The 24,970-nt window shown below is 37.8% G+C and overlaps 1 protein-coding gene across 1 annotated transcript in view; it reads left to right on the top strand.

Annotated features, from left to right (window-relative positions):
• The first annotated feature begins 2,469 nt into the window (after window positions 1-2,469).
• The window catches only part of SPART (spartin), a 40,146-nt gene continuing 17,645 nt past the window's right edge, over window positions 2,470-24,970 (top strand). The window contains exons 1-5 of the mRNA XM_065896094.1: window positions 2,470-2,478; window positions 12,841-13,652; window positions 17,345-17,542; window positions 19,767-19,922; window positions 22,399-22,522. Of these exons, the coding sequence (XP_065752166.1) occupies window positions 12,843-13,652; window positions 17,345-17,542; window positions 19,767-19,922; window positions 22,399-22,522 (1,288 nt within the window). The 5' untranslated portion in view covers window positions 2,470-2,478; window positions 12,841-12,842. The remainder of the gene's footprint in view (window positions 2,479-12,840; window positions 13,653-17,344; window positions 17,543-19,766; window positions 19,923-22,398; window positions 22,523-24,970) is intronic.

The raw sequence follows: 24,970 nt of genomic DNA, 5'->3' as shown, positions 1-24,970 counted from the left end.
CTAGGTCATATAGCAAGTCTATGTATAACATTTCAAGAAACAAATTGTTTATCAAAAAGTGACTGCATCATTTTACATTGCTACCAGTAATGCATGAGGGTTTGAATTTCTCCACATCTTTGTACAACACCAGTTAGTATCTATCTTGTTTATTACAAACATTCTAGTGGGTAAGTAATGACATCTCACTGTGTTTTTGATTTGCATTTCCCTAAAGACTAATGAGAATCTTTTCATGTGCTTTCTGGATATTTGTATGTCTTCAGAGAATTGCCTATTCAAATCTTTTGCCCACTTAAAATTATATTACTTACCTTGTTAATTATTAGGTTATAAGAGTTCTTTGTATGTTTGAAATACATGTAAAATATGATGATTTGAAAATATATTCTCATAGTCTATAGGTTGTATTTTCAATTTCTTGATGGTGTCTTTTGAAGAGCAAATGGTTTTAATTCTGATGATGTACAATTTACCATTTTTTTTTCTTTTATTGATTATATTTTGGGGGGTCATATCTAACCAGAATAAATAAATATTGGGATAAAATTTCATCAAGTGATATGAGTTTAAGAAGAAAAGGAATGATGTAAAATTTCCTCCTATTAAAGAAAAGCTTGTTAATATAGTTTTAAAAACTGATGATGGATATAAAATTATCTGGTATTTAGGTTCCACTGGCTACAGTTCTAAGTTATGTAACTGTTTCATTTTAGAATGTCAATTTACAATAAAACAATTTGCATCCCTTGCAACTCTCTAAGTGAGATGAAAAATTTTGATGCTCCATCTAAAAATGAGGGAGAAGGTACAGAGTCACAGTTTTTCAGAATTCTTTTTAAGGTGTATAAGAGCAAAATCATCTAAAACCACTGTGTTAATGTATACAACCCTAAGAGGTTTTTCTCTTTGGGATGGCTGGCTGTTATCTTTCTGAGACTCCAGAGAACTACCAAGTGGAACTACCAGATTTTAAATTTAAAAGCCTCTCCCCCAGTAGTCATCCAATATTCCCCATCATTAATTAATTTTGATTGAGAGGAGTAACAATTCATCTGGAATTAAGTCTCTGCCATCCTTAAAAAAGTCACTTAGTCTTAAGAGCTCAGGGCACATCATATATATGTATGTATACATATGTATATAGTTTTTTAAGGCAGGTCTATTCAAGAGTATAAAATCTGACATCTTTTGACTGAAGAAAAACATACAACCTAAAAGTTTCAAGATTAAGTTTTATTCAGGGCTCTTACTAAGGACAGTTGCCTGGGACACAGCCTCTCAGATAACTCTGAGGAACTGCTCTGAAGAGATAAGGGAGGAACCAGGATATGTAGGAGTTCTGTGGGGCTTTCTGGTTTTGGTTTTGGTTTTTTTTTTTTTTTTGCTTTAAAAAATGTGGTAGAACATCAAAAGATTACCGCTAATCACAAAGAACAGACGTCTAAAGTTCATGATCTTAGTGCTTTTCTCTATATGGGAAGACGCAAGAGTCTGGGCTCATTATTCCATAGATATGCATCTTTACTACCTAGGGCCAGTATCCAAAGCATAGACCGCTTTCGATTTTTCTCCATCCGAAACTCCCCTCAGGGCTTATGGCCGGGGACAGGGGCTGTTGCTTTGGCTTGATCCTTGTAGGACCGGAAAAGCAGGTAGCATTCCCTGTCCACACAGCTATGCTATCTTACTAATTTTAAAGAACTTCTGAAGAAAAGTAGAGTACGTTTACTCTGATTTTCCCCTGTTAGCTTTCCATAATCATAAATGGTATCGGCACACTTGCTATTTAACCTTAGGAATCAGGAATTTAACATTTTTTGCCGTGCTGCTGCAGACTTCTGGCGCACACGGCTCCCCCTAGCCGTCAGAGCGCTCACGGCCCACCGCTCTCGCCCACTCCCCCCAGCCGCCTGGGGTCCGCGGAGAGCAAGAGACTGCGCAAGCGCGGGGCCGTCGACGTGGCCGGGAGACCACGGTTGGGGGTCCGCGCTGAGCCGCTGGCTCAAGTGGTTGTCTCCGGGCCTTCCGCCCTCCATCCTTTTCTCGCCCTAGAGTTTTACGGGACTCTGTGGTTCGAAGTGGACTGACGTCTTCCCAGAGACCATTGAGAAGGTCAGAGTGGACAGAATTTAGGCTGGGCAGGCGGGGACGAGTCCCCCGGGCAAAAGCCCGAGTGGGCCTCCCGTGAAAGCCGAGTTGCGCGGGCTGCGCGCTCGCGCTCGGGTCACGCGGGAGCCGGGCTGGTGGGCCGGGCAGCGCGGCAGCGTGACGTGGCGCGCGGCTCCGGAGGCTTTGTCAGTTCCGGCGTGCGGGCGCGAGCGTGCGGGGCGCAGGGAACCGCGGAACGGCGGGCTGGTCCCGGCTGAGCGCTCGGCGGCGGCTGCGCCGCGTCTGAGGGAGCGGGCGCTGGGCTGCGGCCTCCGGGCGGGGAGCTCTTCGGCCAGTGCCGAAGCGCCCGAGGTCTGGAAGGCACAGGTGGGGCTGCGGCCGGCGGGAGGGAGTCGCCCCTGCGCGGGCCCCCAAGGCGGGCGGGTTTGTGCGAGCGTCCCGAGCCCGCGGGCTGGCCGGGCGAGAAGGGCCGAGAAGGCCGCGGCCCCCAATCCAAGTCTGGGAGATGAAACTTTCCTGGAAGGGAGCAGTTTTGGAAGAGAATAGTCTGAGAAGTTAACCCCCATCGCATAGGTTTACGGGACCTTCGCGCTCCCTACTTCCTCTCCTCTATTTACTGTTTTGTCGCAGAGCGCCGCCTTTCTCGCTTCGGTCGCAGTCCTCCCGACGCATCTCTATTGATCAATTTGTGCTCCCCCACCCGCGGTGTTTACGTTGGCTCTGAGAATCGATTATTCACCCTCACCCAGCGCTTACAGCTTCGTGAAAGTTCGATAGTCTTTCTTTCCACAAAGGTCAACATTAGGAACGGATAGCTCGCGATTTTACTCCTTCGAATACGATTGTTCGTGTTTATTAGGGATTGAGCACTGCAGCAGGTCCCTCCGACTTCATTTCTGTGTCTGGAAGAAGTTTCTCTTGGAATGCGCGGGTTCGTGACACGGCATTATTGCGTTCCCGTAGGGCTGGCACAGTTCTGCACTCTCTAATTGTAATGAATTGCTTTACTCTGACTCTTGAGAATGCTCGAGATTTGCCTTAGTGTATTGTAATTTAACGGATTTGCCTTCAAGATTGTTGTTGCCTGTGAAATTACGTTGCCTTAAATATATAGGGATTCAGCAGTTTTCTTTGAAATTTCCAAAAGCAAGTCAAAAAAAGGTAATATAAGAAAGCCCCCCCATTATAAATGGAACTATTTTTTTATTCGTTCTCGTTCACATTAAAGGACCTCATTTGGTGACTTTATATGAAACGTGTTTGAAATAGGAAGCTTTTATGTGTGTCGTCTCTTAACCTGTGGGGCTTTCTGAAACGTCATTGTGTGTAGTTCCTCTAGCAAGCCAGAGTAGGGTGGGATGCTACAGGAGGCAGTTACAGACAGGTCTTTGGAAGAAATTCCCGCTCCTTTTTTTTTGTTTTGTTTTGTAAAGGGCCAGATGGGCGGGCATTAGAGCAACTTCTGATGCTCCTTCTAGAGAGATGAGTAGCTGTATTATTAAAGACTACTAGTGATGTTGACGGTTAACATGATGTTACTACTTTCAGTGTTTATGGGATTGAACTAAGTCCAAGGGTTTGGTTCAGAATTTAACCTTTGCTCCTCAGTATTTTTTTTAAAGCGCGCGCGCACACGGTTATATTTGAAACAAATATATTTTACTTCTTTTATTAGAACGTTTAAAAAAATAAATGTGCCATTGGTATCTGGAGACAGCTTTTGGTTGTGATTGAAGATGGTTATAGAGGTGTAGGTACTGTTTTATTTAATACTTCAGATTGACATTTCAAAGACTTTTTCTGTCCCCAACTTTAAAAATTCAAGCGTCAAATCATGTAATAATAGCTTTTATCTTTTCAAGACACTTGATAAACACTTAACTATGGTTAAGGATATGATAGACATTGTTTTTTTCTAAAGTCACCATCGTATAGTCCTATTCCTGTGAAATGCATTTTCTCAGAGGCTACTGATAATAAAGCAAATCCCAGAACAACGACAAAATAAAAATATAATATTTTAGTAAAAACTTTTTTCTTTCTGTGTTGAGATTCCCAACTGCATTTCACGGGAAAGATACACAGGCTCTCCTCCCTGCTAAATTTTTTTCTCTTCAGAGTAGAGATGCCCAGCAAGGAAGGCTGTTCAGCAGCAGCTGACCCATGGAATCACACACCCCCACCCCCATGCACACACGTGTGTGCACACACATGCCTGCCTTCCCTTTGAATAGCTCTCCCATTTCCTTCAGTGACACATTATTTAGGAAATCTTTCAGCACACTATGTGAAATAAGCTTTGAAATAAAAATATATGCAAGGTCATATTGCTTCTACCTAGGGTTCCTTTATTGTGCCTTCTTTCTGCCTTTAAATGTTATCTGTTTTTTTAAGGCTTAAGACCTAAGTCTACCATGAAACACTCCAAGTACCTTTCACGCCTCCCTCACTCTGCTAACTTGTAAGCATAGCAGGAGGTTTAGCTTTGGAATCAGACATTTCATTTCATTTTCTTGACAAATATCTGTTGAGCCTATCTCTTTGAATCTGTCTCTTCCATTTACTAGTTCATTTACTAGTTCTTGAGCAAGCTGCTCAATATTTGTAAAAGATTTTCTAAATCAGGTCAAACCTCCAAGGATGTGAGGAGTAAATGGAGCGTAGAACAGTGCCAAGCACATCCAAAGAGCTTAATAAGAGGTAGTGAATTACGGTGCTTCTAAGCGCCACAGACCATGTGTATTTTGTGTTTGCAATATAATAGTGAGTGGCTTTAGAACAGTGTTTTTAATTTGCTTGCGAACCCCCAAAATAATTTTTGTAAAACTATCCCCCTTGCACACGATAGGTTGTTTTATAATGTTTTACATCATACTTTCAGGTAGTTGGAAAGGATGCAGTTTCCCACGTGGTATAGATACTGACATTTTAATATAAAATTGGTACATCACTCAACTGTATCTCAAGGAGTATCATATTGCACTTTTATAGCCATCACCATCAGTTTTAAAAATACATGTTTTTGTTTTTTTTTTTTTTTTTTCCAGTACGCGGGCCTCTCACTGCTGTGGCCTCTCCCGTTGCGGAGCACAGGCTCCGCGCGCGCAGGCTCAGCGGCCATGGCTCATGGGCCCAGCCGCTCCGCGGCATGTGGGATCTTCCCAGACCGGGGCACAAACCCGTGTCCCCTGCATCGGCAGGCGGACTCTCAACCACTGCGCCACCAGGGAAGCCCAATACGTGGTATTTTACACAGTTCCTTTTTCTTGAAATTATACTTTGATTTTTACCCACCCCCACTGGATATTATCTTAATGTAATTTATTTATGCCTGACAGCTTTTTATTCTGTCATACATGTCTTTAATAAAAATATTTGTGTAAGTTGAAACTAAGTTTTAAAAATTTCCTTTAACTGTAACTCTAGGAGTTATTTTTCTTCTGGATTGAATTATTACAAGTAGTAATAGTTGGTCAGAACAGTGTAATACCTGATGGATTTTGACAAAGAATAAATATGAAAAATGGAAGTTTAGTGGAAATTTATATCTTAACACGATTGATAGTTGGAGTGGTGCCTCAGTTGAAATTGACACCTCTGACTTTTTTGGGCTGTTTCATAGTACCATGCCTTTCCATTCTGGGGAATACACCATAGTAAAAATAGGAATGAGTGAGAGGTATTTTTGGTAAAGTTTTGTAAAGTGGGAAGATTGAAAGGAGCTTGGAAGAGGAAAGACAACAGTATTGATAGCTGAACTGCAGGCATATTCCCAGGGAGGTCAGTTTTAGTGAGGAGTACTAAATGGAAGTACAGGGATCTGGAAACCTTTTTCTTAGGATTATATATGTTGTTGCAACATGTTCCTTGACAAATCTTCACGTACCCTAGGGGTACACATTCCCTAATTTAAAGACCGTTTGAGCAGTGGTTATCAACGGGGGATGATTTTGCTGCCAGGGTGCATTTGGCAATGTCTGGACACATTTTTGATCTGTCACATGGCGGGTGGAGGGTGTGCTGCTTCTGGCAGCTAGTAGATAGAGATCAGAGTGTGATTAAACATCCTACAGTGATCAGGACAGCCTCCCATAACAAAGAATTTTCCAGCCCAAAATGTCAATCAAACCGAGGTTGAGAAGCCCTGGTTTAGAGGATTAGTTTTGGAATCAGACTATTTATAACCTAGGGCAGTGGGTTAGTAAACTTTTTTTGTAAAGTGCCAGACAGTAGATAGTAAAATATTTTAGGCTTGTGGGACACATATGATCTCTGTTGCATATCCTTGTTTTTATAACCCTTTAAAAATGTGAATATAATTATTAGCTCCAAGGTCTTTCAGGAACATGTGATCTAAGGCAGTTACTGCCTTCAAACCTCAATTTTTTTCCCTCTGCAAAGTACTAGTGATAGTAACAATGCCTCAGGAGTTGTTTGTAAGGATTAAATGAGATAAACATCTAGCATAGTCTCCAGCACACATTAAACGCTCTGTAAATTGTGCATTGGTGGTAGTGGTATCCTGTAGCAAATAGCAAAAAAGTGGGTGCCAGGTCACAGTGTTGTTCAAGACCCTATTCAAGTCAATTTGACAAACTTAAAAATGCTGGTTAAATTCCCAGATCAGCTCACAAAAGCCTGTTTAACCTCTGCTGTCTTGCTTTCTGAACACTGAGCCTCCTTGTACCCTAAGGGACGTGGAGTGCAGAATTCCTGTCCCCTGGTTTCTAAGGGAAGATCTACTGACATTCTATTCTAAAGACGGAATTCCAGGGAAAGGAAATTTGATTTTGATAGGGGATTCAAGGTAGGGCAAGTGAGGTCTGATTATGGTCAATTGTATATGATGTTTTCTAAATTGGAGACTGAATATATATATTCTCTCGACTACTATGAAGTCACTGCATGATAAAGCTAACCAATGGTTTGTTTCTTTTTCAGGTTAGAAAGTATGGTTAGGCCAGTTTTGGTGATGCCTTTATAATGTAAATTGTTGCAAAAACAGCCTTATTCTGTTATTATAATTTTTAATGAGATTACAGGAAGACAGTCTCTAAAACTGCAGTATCCTTGAGATGAAGGTACTTGGAATTGAGATCTGCTTCAAGCATAAAATACACACTAAGTCTCAAAGACTTAATGCCAAAAAATAAGGTAAACTATCTCATTAATAATTTGCATATTGGGTATATGTTGGAATAATATTTTGGCTGTATTTGGATAAATAAATAGCATCACTGAGATTTCTTTTTACTTTTTAAATGTGGCTATTAGAATATTTTAAATTACATATGCAGTTAACATTATAATTCTGTTAGACAGTCTGCTCTAAAGCTTCAGTTTACTTTTTAAAAATTAGTAATTAATTTTTTATCCTGTACATATTATTAAGAATTAGATATTTTTACAAGACTTGCAGTGAAAATCAGAGGTCCCACCCTCCCAGCCTCATCCCTTACTCCCAAAGGCAGCATGTTTCAATTTTCTTACCAATTTTTTGGTCTTTCTGTCTAAATCTGTGAACAGGATGCTTATATTGCTACTTTATTTTATTTTTCAGTTTTAGGCATTGTCCATTAATTTCCTAGTAGGAAAGATGAAATTTCAGGTCTTGCATCCTGTACCACAGGAAGAGAAACTTTCTATCCATCCATCTTCCCATCTTCTCAATATGGTTGTATTATAATTTTGCTTGTATCAAGATTCATTATTTACATTATTATGACATTAATCAAAACTGAAACATGCTGTACATGATTACTTTTCTTTCTAGCTCAGCATCTTGTTTTCCCTGGAGTTAATAATTGTCTTGATTTTTATTTCCTTAGTTTACCATGTACTTATCACTGATTAAACCCTGAGTCCTCCCACAGTTATTTATTGGGTTGGCCAAAAGGTTAGTTTGGTTTTTTCAGTAAGATGGCTCTAGTAGCACTTAGTTGTCTTTAACTTCATTCAAAACAATTTTGTTAGATTGTATGTGACAGCTGTCATATCAGCGTGCATTTTAAAAAAGACTTATCAAAATTGGTGAATTTTAATATTGAAGATGGGACAAAAAAAGCAACATTTTTGGCATATTATGGTTATTATTTTAAGAAAGGTAAAAACGCAATGGAAACACACAAAAAGATTTGTGCAGTGTATGGAGAAGGTGCTGTGACTGATCGAACGTGTCAAAAGTGGTTTGCGAAGTTTCATGCTGGAGATTTCTCGCTGGACAACGCTCCACAGTCGGGTAGACCAGTTGAAGTTCATAACGATCAAATCGAGACATTAATGGAGAACAATCAACGTTATACCACGCAGGAGATAGCTGACATACTCAAAATATCCAAATCAAGCATTGAAAATCATTTGCACCAGCTTGGTTACGTTCATCGTTTTGATGTTTGGGTTCCACATAAGTTAAGCGAAAAAAGCCTTCTTGATTGTATTTCCGCATGAGATTCTCTACTTAAACGTAATGAAAACATTCTTTTTAAAAACAAATTGTGACAGGTGATGAAAAGCGGATACTGTACAATAATGTGGAAAGGAAGAGATCATGGGGCAGACAAAACGAACCACCACCACCCACACCAAAGGCTGGTCTTCATCCAAAGAAGGTGATGTTGTGTATATGGTGGGATTGGAAGGGAGCCCTCTATTATGAGCTCCTTCTGGAAAACCAAATGATTAATTCCAACAAGTACTGCTCCTAATTAGACCAACTGAAAGCAGCACTCGAAGAAAAGTGTCCAGAATTAGTCAACAGAAAACACATAATCTTCTATCAGGATAACACAAGACCGCATGTTTCTTTGATGACCAGGCAAAAACTATCACAGCTTGGCTGGGAAGTTCTGATTCATCTACCATATTCACCAGACGTTGCACCTTCGGATTTCCATTCATTTCTGTCTTTATCTCTTAATGGAAAAAAAAACTTCAGTTCCCTGGAAGACTGTAAAAGACACCTGGAACAGTTCTTTGCTCAAAAGGATAAAAAGTTTTGGGAAGATGTAATTATGAAGTTGCCTGAAAAATGGCAGAAGGTAGTGGAACAAAAGGGTGAATATGTTGTTCAATAAATTTCTTGGTGAAAATGAAAAATGTGTGTTTTATTTTTACTTAAAAACCAGAGGCGGGCTTCCCTGGTGGCGCAGTGGTTGAGAGTCCGCCTGCCGATGCAGGGTACACGGGTTCGTGCCCCAGTCTGGGAGGATCCCACATGCCACGGAGCGGCTGGGCCCGTGAGCCATGGCCGCTGAGCCTGTGCATCCGGAGCCTGTGCTCCGCAACAGGAGAGGCCACAACAGTGAGAGGCCCGCATACCGCAAAAAGCAAAAAAAAAAAAACCAGAGGCATTTTTTTGGCCAACCTAATAGATCTCTTCTCAAAACTTAAGAACACATTAGGTATTCTGTCAATTTTAGTTGCTTGAAGACATCTCTGGAGCTCTGTCTTCTACTCCAGTAAGAACTGGTTGCGTAATTGTCATCTGTAAACTGCTGTCATCAGCCTTGTGATTCCTTTCATCAAACAGAGAATCCAAGAAAAAGAAGGCGTAATATCTGAGCAGTCACTTGGCTAGGTTTGGAAGTTATTTTCACTCAGAGTCATGAATTAATTATACTATTTTCTTCTAACTTCTGTTGGGTTTAAGAAGTTCCTTAGCAATCTTATTTCTCTATTTATTTATTTTTATGGATAAGCCCTTTTAAGATGGTCCCTTTGAGCCTAATGTTCTGAAATTTCATGGTTGTGGGGGTTTTTTCATCCTTTGTTCATGGGTCTTTTTATTCTGGGATTTTGTGCTTTCCAGTTCTGGGAAATTCTTTGAATTGTTTCTTCAGCTCTTCTATCCCTGATATATTTTTTTTTTATCTACTCTCTATTTCTGGAAATTTTGTTATTCAGATGTCAGACCTTCTAGACTGAGTTCTCTCTAATTTTCTTGTCTGTTCTTTCCTATTTTTCATTTCTTTGTCTTTTTGCTCTGCTTTGCAGAAATTTTCTATAATTTTTTAAACTTATATTCTCATCCCTCTACTGAGTTTTTCTTTCCAGCTATTTTGTATACAATTTTTAAAAGCTCCTTTAGTTCTTTGTCCTTTTTTGTATGTGTATATCCTGTTTTTATTTCATGGATGCAGTATTTTCTTTTTCTTTATGTTGATACAAAGGTTTTTGGAAGTGTTCTTCTCCCTGCATATTATCCATTTCAACCAAATTGCATTGTTCTTATTTTTCTTTTCTTTCATATTAGATGTTTTCCTCACCAGTTTTCTGATTCTTAGCTCTCTGCTTATGTATAAGATTGGGGCACTAAAATGTTAATTGGAGACTGGGGTAGAACCTATCAACCATGGCTTCTCTGAAGAGTTAGTTGCTTGGACAGTTCCTGGGGGAACTCTCAGTGTCACTTCTTTAGGTTTTTCCTCTTGGTAGTGGTCAGATTTCTCAGAGAAGACACTATAATCTTTTTTCTGGAGTGGTACCTATCTGCCTGAACTCTAAGACCCAAGTTGGGGAGAAAAGGTTGAAGGTCTCAGTATTCAGTATCTAATTTTTCATCGTCCTGCTTTTGATATTTACCCTTAATCATGTCTGATAGTTCCTGTCCTGAGACATTTTATTTTATGCTCTTTTGAATTAAAATATCCAGTCTTCTTTCAGGGCTGAAGAGAAATAGTGTTTTGGGGTGCTTGGTATAGGAGAGATCTAAAGGTGTACTTTGTAAATTAGCTTTGAATCAGTCCTTTTTTCAGCTCTACCTCTACTCCCTCTTCCAGAGGAAGATTGAATCCCATCAGTTCCTGTGCCTTTCGGAGATTCTGTGATGAGATATAAATGGGGCTGTTTCTCTGGTTTCCCGATTGACAGTGTAGGCTTCAGCTTTCTCAAATCTGTTTTGTGAGTTACTGCTCATCTTCCTCCTTTTTCAGAAACAAAGCCCTGTTGACTCTTCATCCTCCCTCTTTGTGAGTTACGGCTTTGTTATTTGTTTTATAAAAGGATATAATAAGGTGCAATATAGTGCACTAATCTTAGATTTACAGATTTTTTATGTATGTATACACCCATGTAATCACTCAGATCAAGATAGAGAGCATTTTCATATGCTGTAAGGTCCCCTCGTGTCCCTTCCAAGTCTATACCAACACCTGTAATCATTATTTTTGTTTCTATCTTAATAGACTAGTTTTGCTTGTTCCTCAACTTTACCTGTAAAATCATATAATATAGTATAGTAGTCTCAATATGAAGTCTTTTGTATGTGGCTTCTTTTGTGCAGTTGGTGAGATTCATCAGTGTTACAGGCATCAATTTAAAAAAAAATTCCTACGTATTAACTGCATAATATAAATATGCCACTATTTATCCCTTCTGTGGGTGGGCATTTGGGTTGTTTCGACTTTTTGGCTTTTGTGAATAAAGCTGCTGTGAATATGATTGTACATGTTTTTGTTGCACATAGTCATTCATTTCTCTTGGTTATATACCTCTAAACGGAATTGCTGGGTCATAGAGTGGGTGAATGTAGCTTTGGTAGAAATGCCAAATTTCCATAGTGGCTGTAGCATTTTTCACTTCCACCAGCAAAGTATATGAGAGTTCCAGTTGCCATCTTCTCTAACGCTCGTCAGTCTTCAGTTTCAGCTTCCTGATAAGTATATATAGCTGACCCTTGAACAACAGGGGATAAGGGGCGCCAGTCCCCACACGATCAGAAGTCCCTCTGCTGCTGTCTCTGCCTCAAACACAAAGGAATCGATACATGACTCATCCAAGGGCAGGAAGCTGAAACAGTTTGGATAGAAGCAGGATGCAGACCCCAGTTCTTTTGATTCCATGTAACGTGATCTCTAATCAAACACACTTTCCCCCATACTTAGTTAATTTAAAGAGCTGTAAAATGAAAATACAGTACTGTATTTACTGAAAAAAATCCTTGTATAAGTGGATCCCCTACTGTTCAAGGGTCAGCTGTAGTCATATTATGGATTTTAGTTTCATTTCCCTGAGGGAATCATGTGTTGAACACCTTTTCACATGTCATTTAAATATCCTCTTTTGTGAAGTACCTGTTCATGCCTTTTTCTCATTGAAAAGAATGGTTATGCTTTTTTCATAACCTTGTAAGTCATTTTAATGGAGTTTTGGGAGGGAACAGGGCTAACTGCATGTGAGTAACCTGCCGCCTTTAAGTGGAAGTTGGGTACTTTAAAGCTTCACTCAGATCATTTTTTTTTCTCATTTCTGTCCTCTCCAATGTACGATTCAACCTCATTTTTAATTTGCTACTATAATGTGGAATTATAATGAATTTTAGAGTAAGACTTTTTTGTTCCGACCTTAAAGGTACAGGGAACTTTTATTTCTTGTAAGAAACTAGAACAAGAAAATTATTCAACAGATGTGTTCTGGCTTATTCTCTTATGTTTTTTAATTAAAAAGATATTTATCAGAAACTAACACACCATTGTAAAACAATTATACTCCAATAAAGATGTTAAAAAAAGATATTTAGGACCAAGAGTATTATTTATTTATCCATTCAACAAATACGTATTGAGTGCTTTCTCTATTGTCAGATCTAATAATAGGCTTAGGGAATACATCAGTGAACAGGACAGACAAGCAAGGCTCCAATCCTCTGAAATATATTTGGGTAGGAGAAACTGATAATAAGTAAACAAAGAGCTAAATAAGGTAATTAAAGATGTATTTCCTGTTTTGCAGAAATGGAACAAGAGCCACAAGACGGAGAACCTGCTGAAATTAAGATCATCAAGGAAGCATACAAGAAGGCCTTTTTATTTGTTAATAAAGGACTGAATACAGATGAATTAGGTCAGAAAGAAGAAGCAAAGAACTACTATAAGCAAGGAATAGGGCACTTGCTCAGAGGAATCAGCATTTCATCAGCAAATCCCGAACACATAGGTCCTGGGTGGGAATCTGCTAGACAGATGCAACAGAAAATGAAAGAAACACTACAGAATGTACGTACCAGGTTGGAAATTCTAGAGAAGGGTCTTGCCACTTCTCTACGGAATGATCTTCAGGAGGTGCCCAAGTTATATCCAGAATTTCCGCCTAAAGATATGTCCGAAAAGTCACTGGAGCCTCATTCCTTTAATTCACTTCCTCAGCACAATGAAGTAAATGGAAACACTTCAACTACAAGTACAGAACCAGTTTCTACACCTAGTACTTTTTCCTTACCATCTCAAAGTCATCCATCAGAAGCACCTCCTGCTTATACTCCTCAGGCTGCTGAGGGTCACTACACTGTATCCTATGGAACAGAATCTGGGGAGTTCTCATCAGTTGGGGAAAACTTTTATAGGAATCATTCTCAGCCACCTCCTCTTGAGACCTTAGGGCTAGATGCAGATGAGTTGATTTTGATACCAAATGGAGTACAGATTTTTTTTGTAAATCCTGCAGGGGAGGTTAGTGCACCTTCATATCCTGGGTACCTTCGAATCGTGAGGTTCTTGGATAATTCTCTTGATACAGTTCTAAACCGTCCTCCTGGGTTTCTTCAGGTAAGCCAAAGAAAAATGTAAACATAATTTGAAATATGTGTAGAATATATTTTTTTATTTGTCAATATTTATAATGTGCCCAAGACAGTAAGTGCAAAAAGATTATTATAAATTCTAGTTCCTTTTAAAATATATTTCATGAAATTTATGAGCCTTGAGCAATCTATGTTTGTGTTTGATAGCCTTTCTTTTTCCTTTTCTTTAGATGTAAACTCTTGTTTTAGTACTGAATTTGTGAATACAGCACCTGAGGGAAATCAGAATATTCATCCTTAACTTGTAATTTTTTATCTGAAGAAGAAACATAATAACTTTGATTTCAAAAGGGATTTATGTAACTCATGTGTGAATGTATAACTGTAAATTTCTATACATGTCAAGCCCCAGCTGAGGGGCTGAACTGGGCTAGATCCAGTGTCTGGAATCGTGGTTCTCAACTAGTAGGAATACCCGCCACCCCTAGTCTCCCCATCGTGGGATATTTTGGCAGTAGTTGGGGACATTTTTGGTCGTCACAACTGGGACTGGGGAGTGTGCTATTGCTACTGGCATATATGGTGGATAGAGGCCAGGTGTACTGCTAAACATCTAAACAGGATCACTCTCATTAATAAAAAATTTAACTGAAAATTTCAGTCATGCCAAGGTTGAGAAACCCTGGTCTACAAGTCGAGACTGTGACGATCATCTAAGATGCAGTTCTAACTTTCCAAGCACTTAAATTTACCAGGATGCCCTTGGTCCAAGAACAAAGACTGGTGCTAAATAAAAGTTGTTGTTAAGAAACTTGTGGAATTTGTAAGGTATTCTGAAGGTGATGGTCCAATATCAATCTGTTTTTAAAAGAGTGGACATTGGTACAGGGAGATGGGGTTCTAGAAGTAAGGATTCAGTATACATTGGGTATAACAAAAGGGTTTGCATATAAGGGAGATGACTATTTGAGCAAGGCAGGTGCTTTTATCCAGAGTCCAGAAGATGTGGTTTAGTTACAGTACTAGTTATCCAGATTTATTTTCTCTCTTGGTATATTCTATTTTCAGTTCTTATGCAGCTTGTACATGGAGTCAACTTGAAGGTTGTTTAAAGATAGTTGGAGACTTACTAGGGATGTATGAAGGAGATATTTTGGGGCATTGTTGACAGGAAAACTTCATTAATGGACAGGAAGAATAGTGTGAATCCCATAAGTTATTTTAAAAAAGAAGCCTTGAGGTTAAAAAGAGTAGGCTTTTTGACTGGCATTGGGAGGGGGCTGATAAAAGATATAATACTTTCTGCTGATCTGGTAATAGAGTAAAAGTGGAATTTAAAAAACCTTTGGGGCCTGGGCTACTGGAGGTGCGGGGAATGAACATCAGAAACATTCTACTACATGCAGAATGAGCTCATGAGCTCAACCATTAAAATGACTTGTTCTCTAGTAAAAATTTGTTCTGTCTTAGTTCTTTTAATTTTGTTTTTAACCTTTCCAACATCTCCTATTTTGAGTCCTAAATAAAATGTAAAATTGTACCCAGAGTTTGAGTCTTTTTAAGGGGCTCTCATTTACATGTATTCGGATATTTGTAGCAGTGTCCTTAAAGAGAGTAACCAGGTGTTTACTGAATTTTTTTGTTCTAAAAATCAAACATTGAAACAGCTAAGTATTAGAAGTTAGATGTAATTTTTGTTGTTGTTGTTGTTTTTTGTTTTTGTTTTTGTTTGCGGTACGCGGGCCTTTCACTGTTGTGGCCTCTCCCATTGCGGAGCACAGGCTCCGGACGCGCAGGCTCAGCGGCCGTGGCTCACGGGCCCAGCTGCTCTGCAGCATGTGGGATCTTCCCAGACCGGGGCACGAACCCGTGTGCCCTGCATCGGCAGGCGGACTCTCAACCACTGCGCCACCAGGGAAGCCCTAGATGTAATTTTTTACGCTGCAAAAAAATCACTATTGCTTTATTTAGGAAATTAGAAATTAATTTGGTTTTAAATAGGCAGACTAGAATTCTGTGGCTTCTAACAACTATTTTTCTCTTGACTTTAGTTCTAATATACTTTTTAAACCTGTTAAATTTATAGTCAGTTCATAGGCAACTTGGACATGAGATTGCCCTCTGAAAGTGAAACTGGGAGAAGTCAGCCTGTGGTGGATGAGCTCACCAATCTGTAATAATCTACCCTGAGAAAGGTCTATAAAGTTTTATTTGAGAAGATTTGAGGATACTCCATTTCAGTCAAGATGACCAGAATTGTAGTTAATCTTAGAGAAATCATGGCATATTAAAAGAAACCTTTCCCAATCTTTAGTCATTTAAGTATAACCATTATGATTTTTTTTTGTTAAATCCAACACTTGTTATTCATATTTTTATTTAAATGTCTCATTTGTTAATTTTTTCCTAAACAATAGCAACTGTGAAATTGAGGGAAAGATACCATATTTTTCCCTAATACATTTTAAAATATGTTGCTACTCAACTTTAGTTTGTATATTACTTGAAGTAATTTCGTATACCACAGATGGTTATATATCATACTTTGGAAAATACAGTAATCAGTTTTATTGTAACTTGTCTGAAGTTTGACTTTTATAAAAGTTGGAGAGTGGCTTTTGAGATGACTAAAAGAAGAGAATCCATTTAAAAAAAGAATTTGAAAATGTTTGTTAAGCACTTTCTAGGAAAGAGTCAGACTTGAGTGCTTGATCCCTGCACATTCGTATTCTGTTGGTCAGAGATGATGATAATATACCAGGATTTTCCATCGTTTATATGAAATATTTAATCCCATTGACTCATGTTTATTGCACAGTATTTTGATAATCTATTCTCCCAAGTTTCTTAATATTAGGAAGAACGTGTCCTGGGTGAGGGGTGAAGTTATATTCTGGTCACTCAAAGAATAATGGAAATGAATAATTTGGGTATTCTGATTTAAACTTAGTTTCTTCTGAATTTAGAGCTCTAGGAGGTGAGCTTAATTAAGTCTTATTGTGATAATCTGACGTCGCCAGATGACGTTGCAGGGCAGCTTTGTGCCATTTTGATTTAACTTCCCAATAGATAGTGAACCCATAAATGTAACTTAATCTTCTTGCTCTGTCAGATCAGGTTGGGTTTAGTTAAAAGAAAATTCAACATTTTGAATGCTGGGTTTCTAATTAAAATAATTGTTTAGTTTCTCCCGTGGCAGATAGCATGTGCTTAAACCCTAGCCCCACTTTTTGGTTGTTGACTCTGAGCAACTTAACCTCTGTGTGCCTCAGTTTTCTTGTAGTTAAAATGACAACACTAACCAAGAGGATTAAATCAGTGAATACATTTGGAGTACTTGGAAACAGTTTGATTTTATTTTTTTCCACAAAGGGATGTCTAATTTGAATAATAAAGAAAACCTTATTTACTTTGACCATTTATTTAAAGCTAGACTCATTATTGGTTAACAGTGGGCTGTTTAAGGGCACCAGTTTTAAGACTATATAATTAGTGGAGCAATAACATTTTTAGCACAGTTCCTGTGAGTGTTTTGCAGGGAGATCAGACTAGCAAATGGCTGATTTTTATTGGGGGTTTGTCGATGCTAATGGTTCTAGAAAGCCTTGTAAAATGCATTTCAAACTTTAAAATGTGCGTTTGCTAGTATAACAATATTTAAAACCTCGGTGAAAACCTAGTTCTATTAATTGATTTGTTTTAAATTAACCTTTTCAGGTTTGTGACTGGTTGTATCCTCTAGTTCCTGATAGATCTCCAGTTCTTAAATGTACTATAGGAGCCTACATGTTTCCTGATACAATGTTACAAGCATCAGGATGCTTTGTGGGGGTCGTCTTGTCTTCTGAATTACCAGAAGATGATAGAGAACTCTTTGAGGATCTATTAAGACAAATGTCTGACCTTCGGCTCCAGGTAACTTGTGCGATCACCTTCAGGATGTAAACCTACTGTAACATAAGCACTTCTGCTTTTAAAGAAACTGTAATAAGCTCTAATATGATCAGAGTTAGGAAACTGAGAGTATATAATTTGCTTGCGTATTCACAAATACAAGTTGGGAATTGGCTGTAAATAGTGATTAAGATTGTGGTCTCTGGAGTCAGATTGCCTCTGTTTGAATTTGAACTCTTCCGCTTAATAGCTGTTTAACTCAAGCTGTTGCTCTTCTCTATAGTTTAGTTTCTTTATCATAAAGTCAGGATAATGGTAACATCCACTTCATTGGGCTCTGATGAAGATTAAAAGTTAATACATTAAGGCACATACATCAGTGCTAGCAAGTAGTAATGTTCTGTGAATATTTGCTTTTGTTATGACCACTGTCTTACTTCTCAGTTGGGAAAGTGGGCCAATGGGACTAAATGGTGAAGTGACGGTAATTTCAGCATTAGCATCTGGGTAATATTGGACATTTTAGGGGTATGACTTGAGGAACAGGTTTCGTTTGAGGGAATTGTCTTTGTTCTCATGATGAACGAAGGCAAAATAAAATGTGATTTAAAATACGGTTGGTCATCCTGTGAACTTGCCTTATTTAGCCCATTTCCTCTGCCCACATGCTGATCTGTTATAGGGAGTTGAAATAGAGTATAATGGAGATGTTTTCTTTAAGTGTTCTTGCCCATCCTAATGTAGGACAAGAGGGGGAAAATATGTTTGATTGTGAATACTGACAGTTATCTGAGGTTGAAGGAGATTGACAGCATGGTAGTGTAATCTTTTATTTTCTCTTTCAGTCAGCAGATACTTAGAATTCATTATTTAACCTGGTTCTATGTTAAATGATGGGGTGGGAAGAAAGAACAGAGGAGGCTATAAAGATACATATATAACAGCTCTTATTCTTGAGCACCTTACAGTCTGTTGAATAACCACAGTACAGTATGAGAGGTGATGGAAATAAAAGTGAAAGGAGGTCTGGGAGGATTTCACAAAATAGTTTCCTTTGAGTTCAGTCATGAAAGATTGGTTCCTTTTTTCTGAGGAAATAGAATACACTTTTAATCCATACCTGTATTAAAAATTTAAGATCAGAGGTGGTGGGAGCAGATCACCAGCTAAGTGAAAGGTCGGAGAGTCATCTCAGCATTACGTTGTAAGAACTATATATGAGAATGACCTGGTGATCAACATGTTCTTAAATACTAGATATTTAAGCTGCGTTAACAAAACCCATGGCCCCCATACAGAAGTCTGTGTAGCCTCGATGTGCTTAGGAGAGGAGTTTACAAAAGCAGCAACATGGTCAAATGGATATGGGTTTAAGTCTAATAAGCTTTGCTGTTTACTAGCTGAATGAAGTGACATTCCTTAAGTATTCCAGACCTTTTATGGAGCTGTTTCTCCCTTTACCCCTACATTCATTTGGCCTGTATTACTGGACTCTAGGAAAGAAATTAAACTGACCTTTAGGTTATATATTTATTTCCTCTGTTCAGTTTTATTTTTTTGGTTGAATGTTATTTTTAGTTTTCTATATTGTCCTAGAACTCCAACAGTAAACAAAAGCTAGTTACTAGCTATACTTTTGATTTGCCTTTACTCTTAAGCATTCATTCAGCAAAGTGTACGCAAGCAGATTATCTTTAGTGTTGAGTGCAAAAATGGAAAAACAAAATCAGCCTTCCAACAATGCAGAGTAGTTAAACTGGACATGAGGTTTGTTAATTGCCTTTATTTATTTATTTTTGAAATTTTGAATTTAATTTATTTTTTTATACATTAGTTTCTTATTAGTTATCCATTTTATACATATTAGTATATATATGTCAATCCCAATCTCCCAATTGTTAATTGCCTTTAAACTCATTTAGTCTTGTATGTGTTTTCTAAAACTTATAATTTATTGTTTAACTAAATTCAAATGTAGCTGCATCTGATTTAACGATCACTTGTACCAACTACTGCTATAAGTTTATCTCTTGTACTTCGTTTTTTTGAAATTTGCTTTAGGCCATATCCTGTGAGCCAAAGAACTCAAACGTTTGAGGTTTGGTGGTGAGATAAAAGTATAGAGAAAAACTAGTAAAAGTAGTTGTAAAACACTGTCATTTGAATAGGTATATTATTGGAGCATGGTGTACTGTAGCTTAGAGGAAATTTGAATTTGAGCTAAACTTAGGCCTTTACTCCCTAGGCCAACTGGGACCGGGCAGAAGGAGAAAATGAATTCCAAATCCCTGGAAGATCAAGATGCCCCTCTAACCAATTGAAGGAAGCCAGTGGCACTGATGTGAGACAGTTGGACCCAGGCAGTAAGGATGTGCGTCATAAGGGAAAACGGGGGAAAAAGGTTAGTAGAGTAAGTGAAAGATCAACAAGGTATGAGTGTGTGTTCTATTCTAATGGTACCTTTCACCAGTTTAAATTATTTATAAGATCCCCATTTACTGAAGCAGAGCAACTTGCAGATTCACAAAGTTATCACTGGTAAAATAATTATAATCAGCTTTAGTATTTCCCTTTCCAAGTATTTGTTATTTAAACTGTTTTAAAAGGTAATCTATGTTTGGGGGGATAGTTTTTTGCAACTATTTGAAAGATTTTTATAATTACGTTAATGATGTGTATGCTTTTTGTTTTGTGTTATTCTCCACCTTCCTATATACACCAAGATCTTGGGGCTAGGTATGCTTTTCCTTACACTACCATTTTTATTCAGTTCCTTACTTCTTCATTAATAGTCAACAAAACAGAGAAAATGGGCTTTTAAAAAAATACACTTAGTAGTTTCTTCTTTCATTTCTTAGATTTTGTGATATGTTCCAAATGGTAAATTTGGATTAGAGTTTAGGAAATATTTATTGAGTGCTAGAAAGATGAGCATAGTGGGAAAAAATTTTAATTTCTCATCTCAAAATATTTCCCATCTAGTGGGGAGGACAGATTAGCAAAGAGATAATTTCTACCCAATGTGATCATTAGATGAAAGTACATAAGTTGTCTAGAACGCTAGGTTATACCTTCCACTTAGATGAGTGGTGTGGGAAGCAGTTAAGGAGGCTCCTCCTGGAAGGCACTATGGCTAAGATGAGTCCCGAAGGTGAAATAAGCAAACCTATGGTGAAAGAAGGTAACACTGTGTGAGTATTGAATTGTAAACAGTTTCGTACTGTTCTTTGTTGTATTCCATATTATAAGTGCTCAGTAATTGTCTTTGGAATTAATGAATATCACATGAATATTCTACTTTTACTTGCCAACTGTCGCTGTGGGTTATGTTGAGCATCTTAGACCAGCTTTATGAGGACATTGGGAGTTCAAAATGGAAGTTAGAACTTCATTTTTAAAAATTTAATTCCTTGGTTAAAAAAAAAATCCAATTATCTTAAAATATATATACTTTTGGAAACCTTTACTCCCACCTTTGTCCCTGTCTACACCATTCCTTCTGCCACTGTCGGTAATTACTTTTATTAGGATCTTGTGTTTCTTTCCTGGATTTTTTGAGGCAGATAAAAGCAAACAAAATCTGTAATTATTTCTCTCCCTTTCTTATACATAAGGGAACATCATATAGAGTGTCCTATATATATATATATTTTTTTTTTGATAATAAAGTCTGGGGTAAATAGAGAACTTCCTCAGTCTTTTTTACCTTATATTTCATTGTATGAATATATCATAGTTTCTTTAATCAGTCTCTTATTGAGGGGTGTTTGGTGTGGTTGTTTGGTATTACAAACAGTGCTTCAATGAATGACTTTGTAGAGCCATTGATTCATACATCTGCAGGTAATTCATCAAATAAATTCTTAGAGATGGGGTTACTGTGTCAACAGGTAAATGCATTTGTAATTCTGATAGATTTTGCTACATTGCCCTCCCTAAGGAGTATACTATTCAGCACTGCACCAGTAGCTGTTGGAGCATACCTGTCTCCCCACAGCCTGCTCAACAGAGTGGTGGTCTATTTTTTGGCAATCCGATGATGAGAGAAATATATTGGAATATATGAATTTGCATCAATTTTATTATGAGTGAGTTGAGCAAATGCATAAGGGTAACTTGAATTTTGTTTTCTGTGTGATGTCTAGTTATGTCCTTTGTCCATTTTTATTACTGGGTTGTTAGTCCTTTTCTTCACAATTTCTAGGAGCTCTTTATATGTTAGGGACATTGGCACATTGTCAAAGATAGAAGTTGCAAATTATAATGAGGTCTGAGTTAGCCTACTCCTAAGTTTTTAGAATGAAAACAAATTTAGCTTTGAGATTTTGAATGTTGGCCCTAGCTGTTAAATTAGCAAAGTACAAGTATTTCTGTTTCCCATTTCCATTCAAATGGAATGGTAGATTCTGTGTTTATATACTTTTATTTACTTTTACTTGATTTCTGTCAAAACCAGTTTATTTGGATATATTCTTCCTTACTGACTGAGTCATTTAACAGAAATCTTTTAACCTTACTGAGTACTGTATGCATACATACCAATATCTAGGGGGTGATAGCTCTATGAAGGAACTCAGAGTGGTCAAAGAAAGAAAAAAATTAATCAATTTAACTATAATTTGATAAATGCTGTATTGGAGGTATGTTGGTATTTAAATCTTACTTACCAATGGTACCTAACATAAGACCAGAACAGTTTTCACCTTCACGGTGGTTATGGTATTGCGCTTTATGTAATAAAATGTACTTATAACTAGGTTGCCTGGAAATATTTTCATTAATTAGTATTTGTTGGCTTAATATTTTATTACAAAATGCTTATGATTTTTCCTCCTCTTAGTATTTATTTCACATTTTGAAATATTTTTACTGTTTAGACCAAAGGTACTTCAAGTGAAGAAGTTAATCTGAGTCACATTGTACCTTACGAGCCAGTTTCAGAAGAACAAGCAAAGGAATTACCTGAATGGAGTGAGAAAGTGGCTCAGAACATTTTGTCAGGTATTATAGTAATGTTAACTTTTGCCTGCATAATGTGAAACCTTTGAATCCCATTAGAGAATACTTGGAAAGATACTATTTTATGTTTTGGTTTTAAATGATCAGTTTATAAATATTTAAAAATAGAAGGAACTAGTCTCTTTGAATGTCACATATTGTCATATTGGTGTAAGTTCTTCTTGCTCTATTATTCTCTGTTTTACTCTTGGGAAAATTGGTAGTGGAAAGCTTCAAGAATCTCCAAACTTTCAGAATAGCTCTGAACATAAAATTAGTTATTTTCCTTTCCCGTTTGAAATTCCCCCTTAATCTTTTTTTCTCCCCTCTCCTTCCTCCTCCTCCACCAAAAAAATGACATTCATCCGTCTTTGGAAGCAAAGTAGCACTTGCCTAACTTTATGGCAATACAGGCATGAGGAGACCTGAGAATTAAAGCCAAGCTGTTTGGGAAGTAGACCCTACTATTTAATTACGGTTAGAAAGGGCTTCAGATCATTTATTTTAAAAACAAAATAATCATTACTGACACATGTATTTATACTTTAATTGGTTAACAATTTAACTGCAGTCTCAGATTGAGACCTTATATTTTGTTTTTTAAAAAACATTGCCAGTCATTATTATTCAGTAAGTCAAATTCATGACCCAGTAAGGGGATCTTGACTAGTTATTTAATAGACTATCAATATAGGTTTTGATCTCTGGTTTATAGGTTTAAACTCATTAGAATAATGGAGGTGTCTAAAGCAGAGGAAATCTTTAACATGAAAAACCAACAAACTAAAATAAGTGAAAAATGATTAAGTAGCTAGGAGCAAACAAAATATTTTGCCCAGTGTCAAAGAGCTGCTTGAGACAAGTAGAAAAGATAAAGCCAAATTTTCAAATATATGTGTAACAGTTAAAATTTATCCTTGAAAGAGATTTTTAAAGAAGTTGTAAAGGGACTTCCCTGGTGGTCCAGTGGTTAAGACTTTGCCTTCCAATGCAGGGGGTGCAAGTTCAATCCCTGGTTGGAGAGCAAAGATCCCACATGGCTCCCGGCCAAAAAAAAGCAAAATGTAAAACAGAAGCAATATTGTAACAAATTCAATAAAGACTTTAAAAATGGTGCACATCAAAAAAACAAAAGTTGTAAAGAGAAACCTTCACTCTTACTACCTTGCACCCTAACTTTACAGGTTGCTAAGTTGTTAATTAGCTCAGTGTTCAGAAAATTAGCCCTTATCCACACATATGTAGGTAACTAAATTCAAAGGTAATTAAGTTTTTGAGTTTATACTGCTATAAGACTGTATAGTATCCATGTGTAACAAACCATCCCAAACTTAATGATGTGAAACAACAATTTGTTTACGCTTAGGAATTCTGTGGGCCAGGTATTCCAAAAGGTCATATCAGGGATGGCTTGTATCTGCTTCATGATGTCAGGGCCTCAGCTAGGAAGAGTCAAAGGCCGACTAGTGACTCAGTAGCTGGGGGCTGGAATCATTTGAAGGCTCCTTCAGTCACACTGAAGTTGGCATCTGGGTTAGGAGAGCTCAAGATCTAGGACTGCCTACACATGACCTCTCCATGCCTCTTGACTTCCTCACAGCAGGGCAGCCTTAAGCTCATCTGGCATCTGCGTAGTAGCTCAGGGTTCAAGTGTGAATGGTCCACCAAATAGGCAGAAGCTGCATTACCATCTCTGACATACTCTTGGAAATTTCCAGCATCATTAGTTATAAGCAAGTAACAAGCCTGCCCAGATTCAAGGAAATGTGACATAGACCCCATTTCTCAATGGGAAGAATGTCAAGGTCATGTTGAAAGAACATGTGGAACAGGAGATACTGTTTTTGACCGTCTTTGGAAAATACCATGGGCCACAAAATCTTAGGACTCCTAGATACCATACAGATTCCACACACTGGTTCTCTTCGAAGAAGTAGATCATCCTGAGAGCCAGCTGATGCTGAGGAGAGATCTCTTCATAGATTTCAAAAGAACTGTTAGCAGTGCATCATTTGAAAATGAGCCAAAACTACCTTCTAGTAACACTTAGAGACCTTCTTTACTACTTGGGACTTTAGTGTCTTCAGGCTTGTTACTCTCTTCCTTTTCATCCTGTATCCTCAGGGCTAGAGTTTTAGCAATAGCCCTAATAATGACATTAAAACTATTTAACTGCCAATCAGAATACCTGTCTCCTTAGTTATACTTTTTAATAGGTAGCATGAAAAACAACTAGCTCACTGAATACTTAAGGTACGAGTTACAGAGAAAGGTGTAAGAAATATCCAAAATTTACTCCAGAAAAAATTATCTGATCTGTCAAGAGACTATTTCTACCTGACTCATGTAGGTTCTGTACAAAGATGAGTAACCAGGGATCTAAACTGAGCTCATTCACCTTAGCCAATGATGAGTAAAGATCAGTGAAAGCTGTAGTCTTGGACGGTATGA

The sequence above is a fragment of the Phocoena phocoena genome, chromosome 18 (assembly GCF_963924675.1).
Source record: "Phocoena phocoena chromosome 18, mPhoPho1.1, whole genome shotgun sequence".
In the NCBI taxonomy this organism is placed as follows: Eukaryota; Metazoa; Chordata; class Mammalia; order Artiodactyla; family Phocoenidae; genus Phocoena; species Phocoena phocoena.
This window is presented reverse-complemented; position numbering and strand designations above follow the sequence as displayed.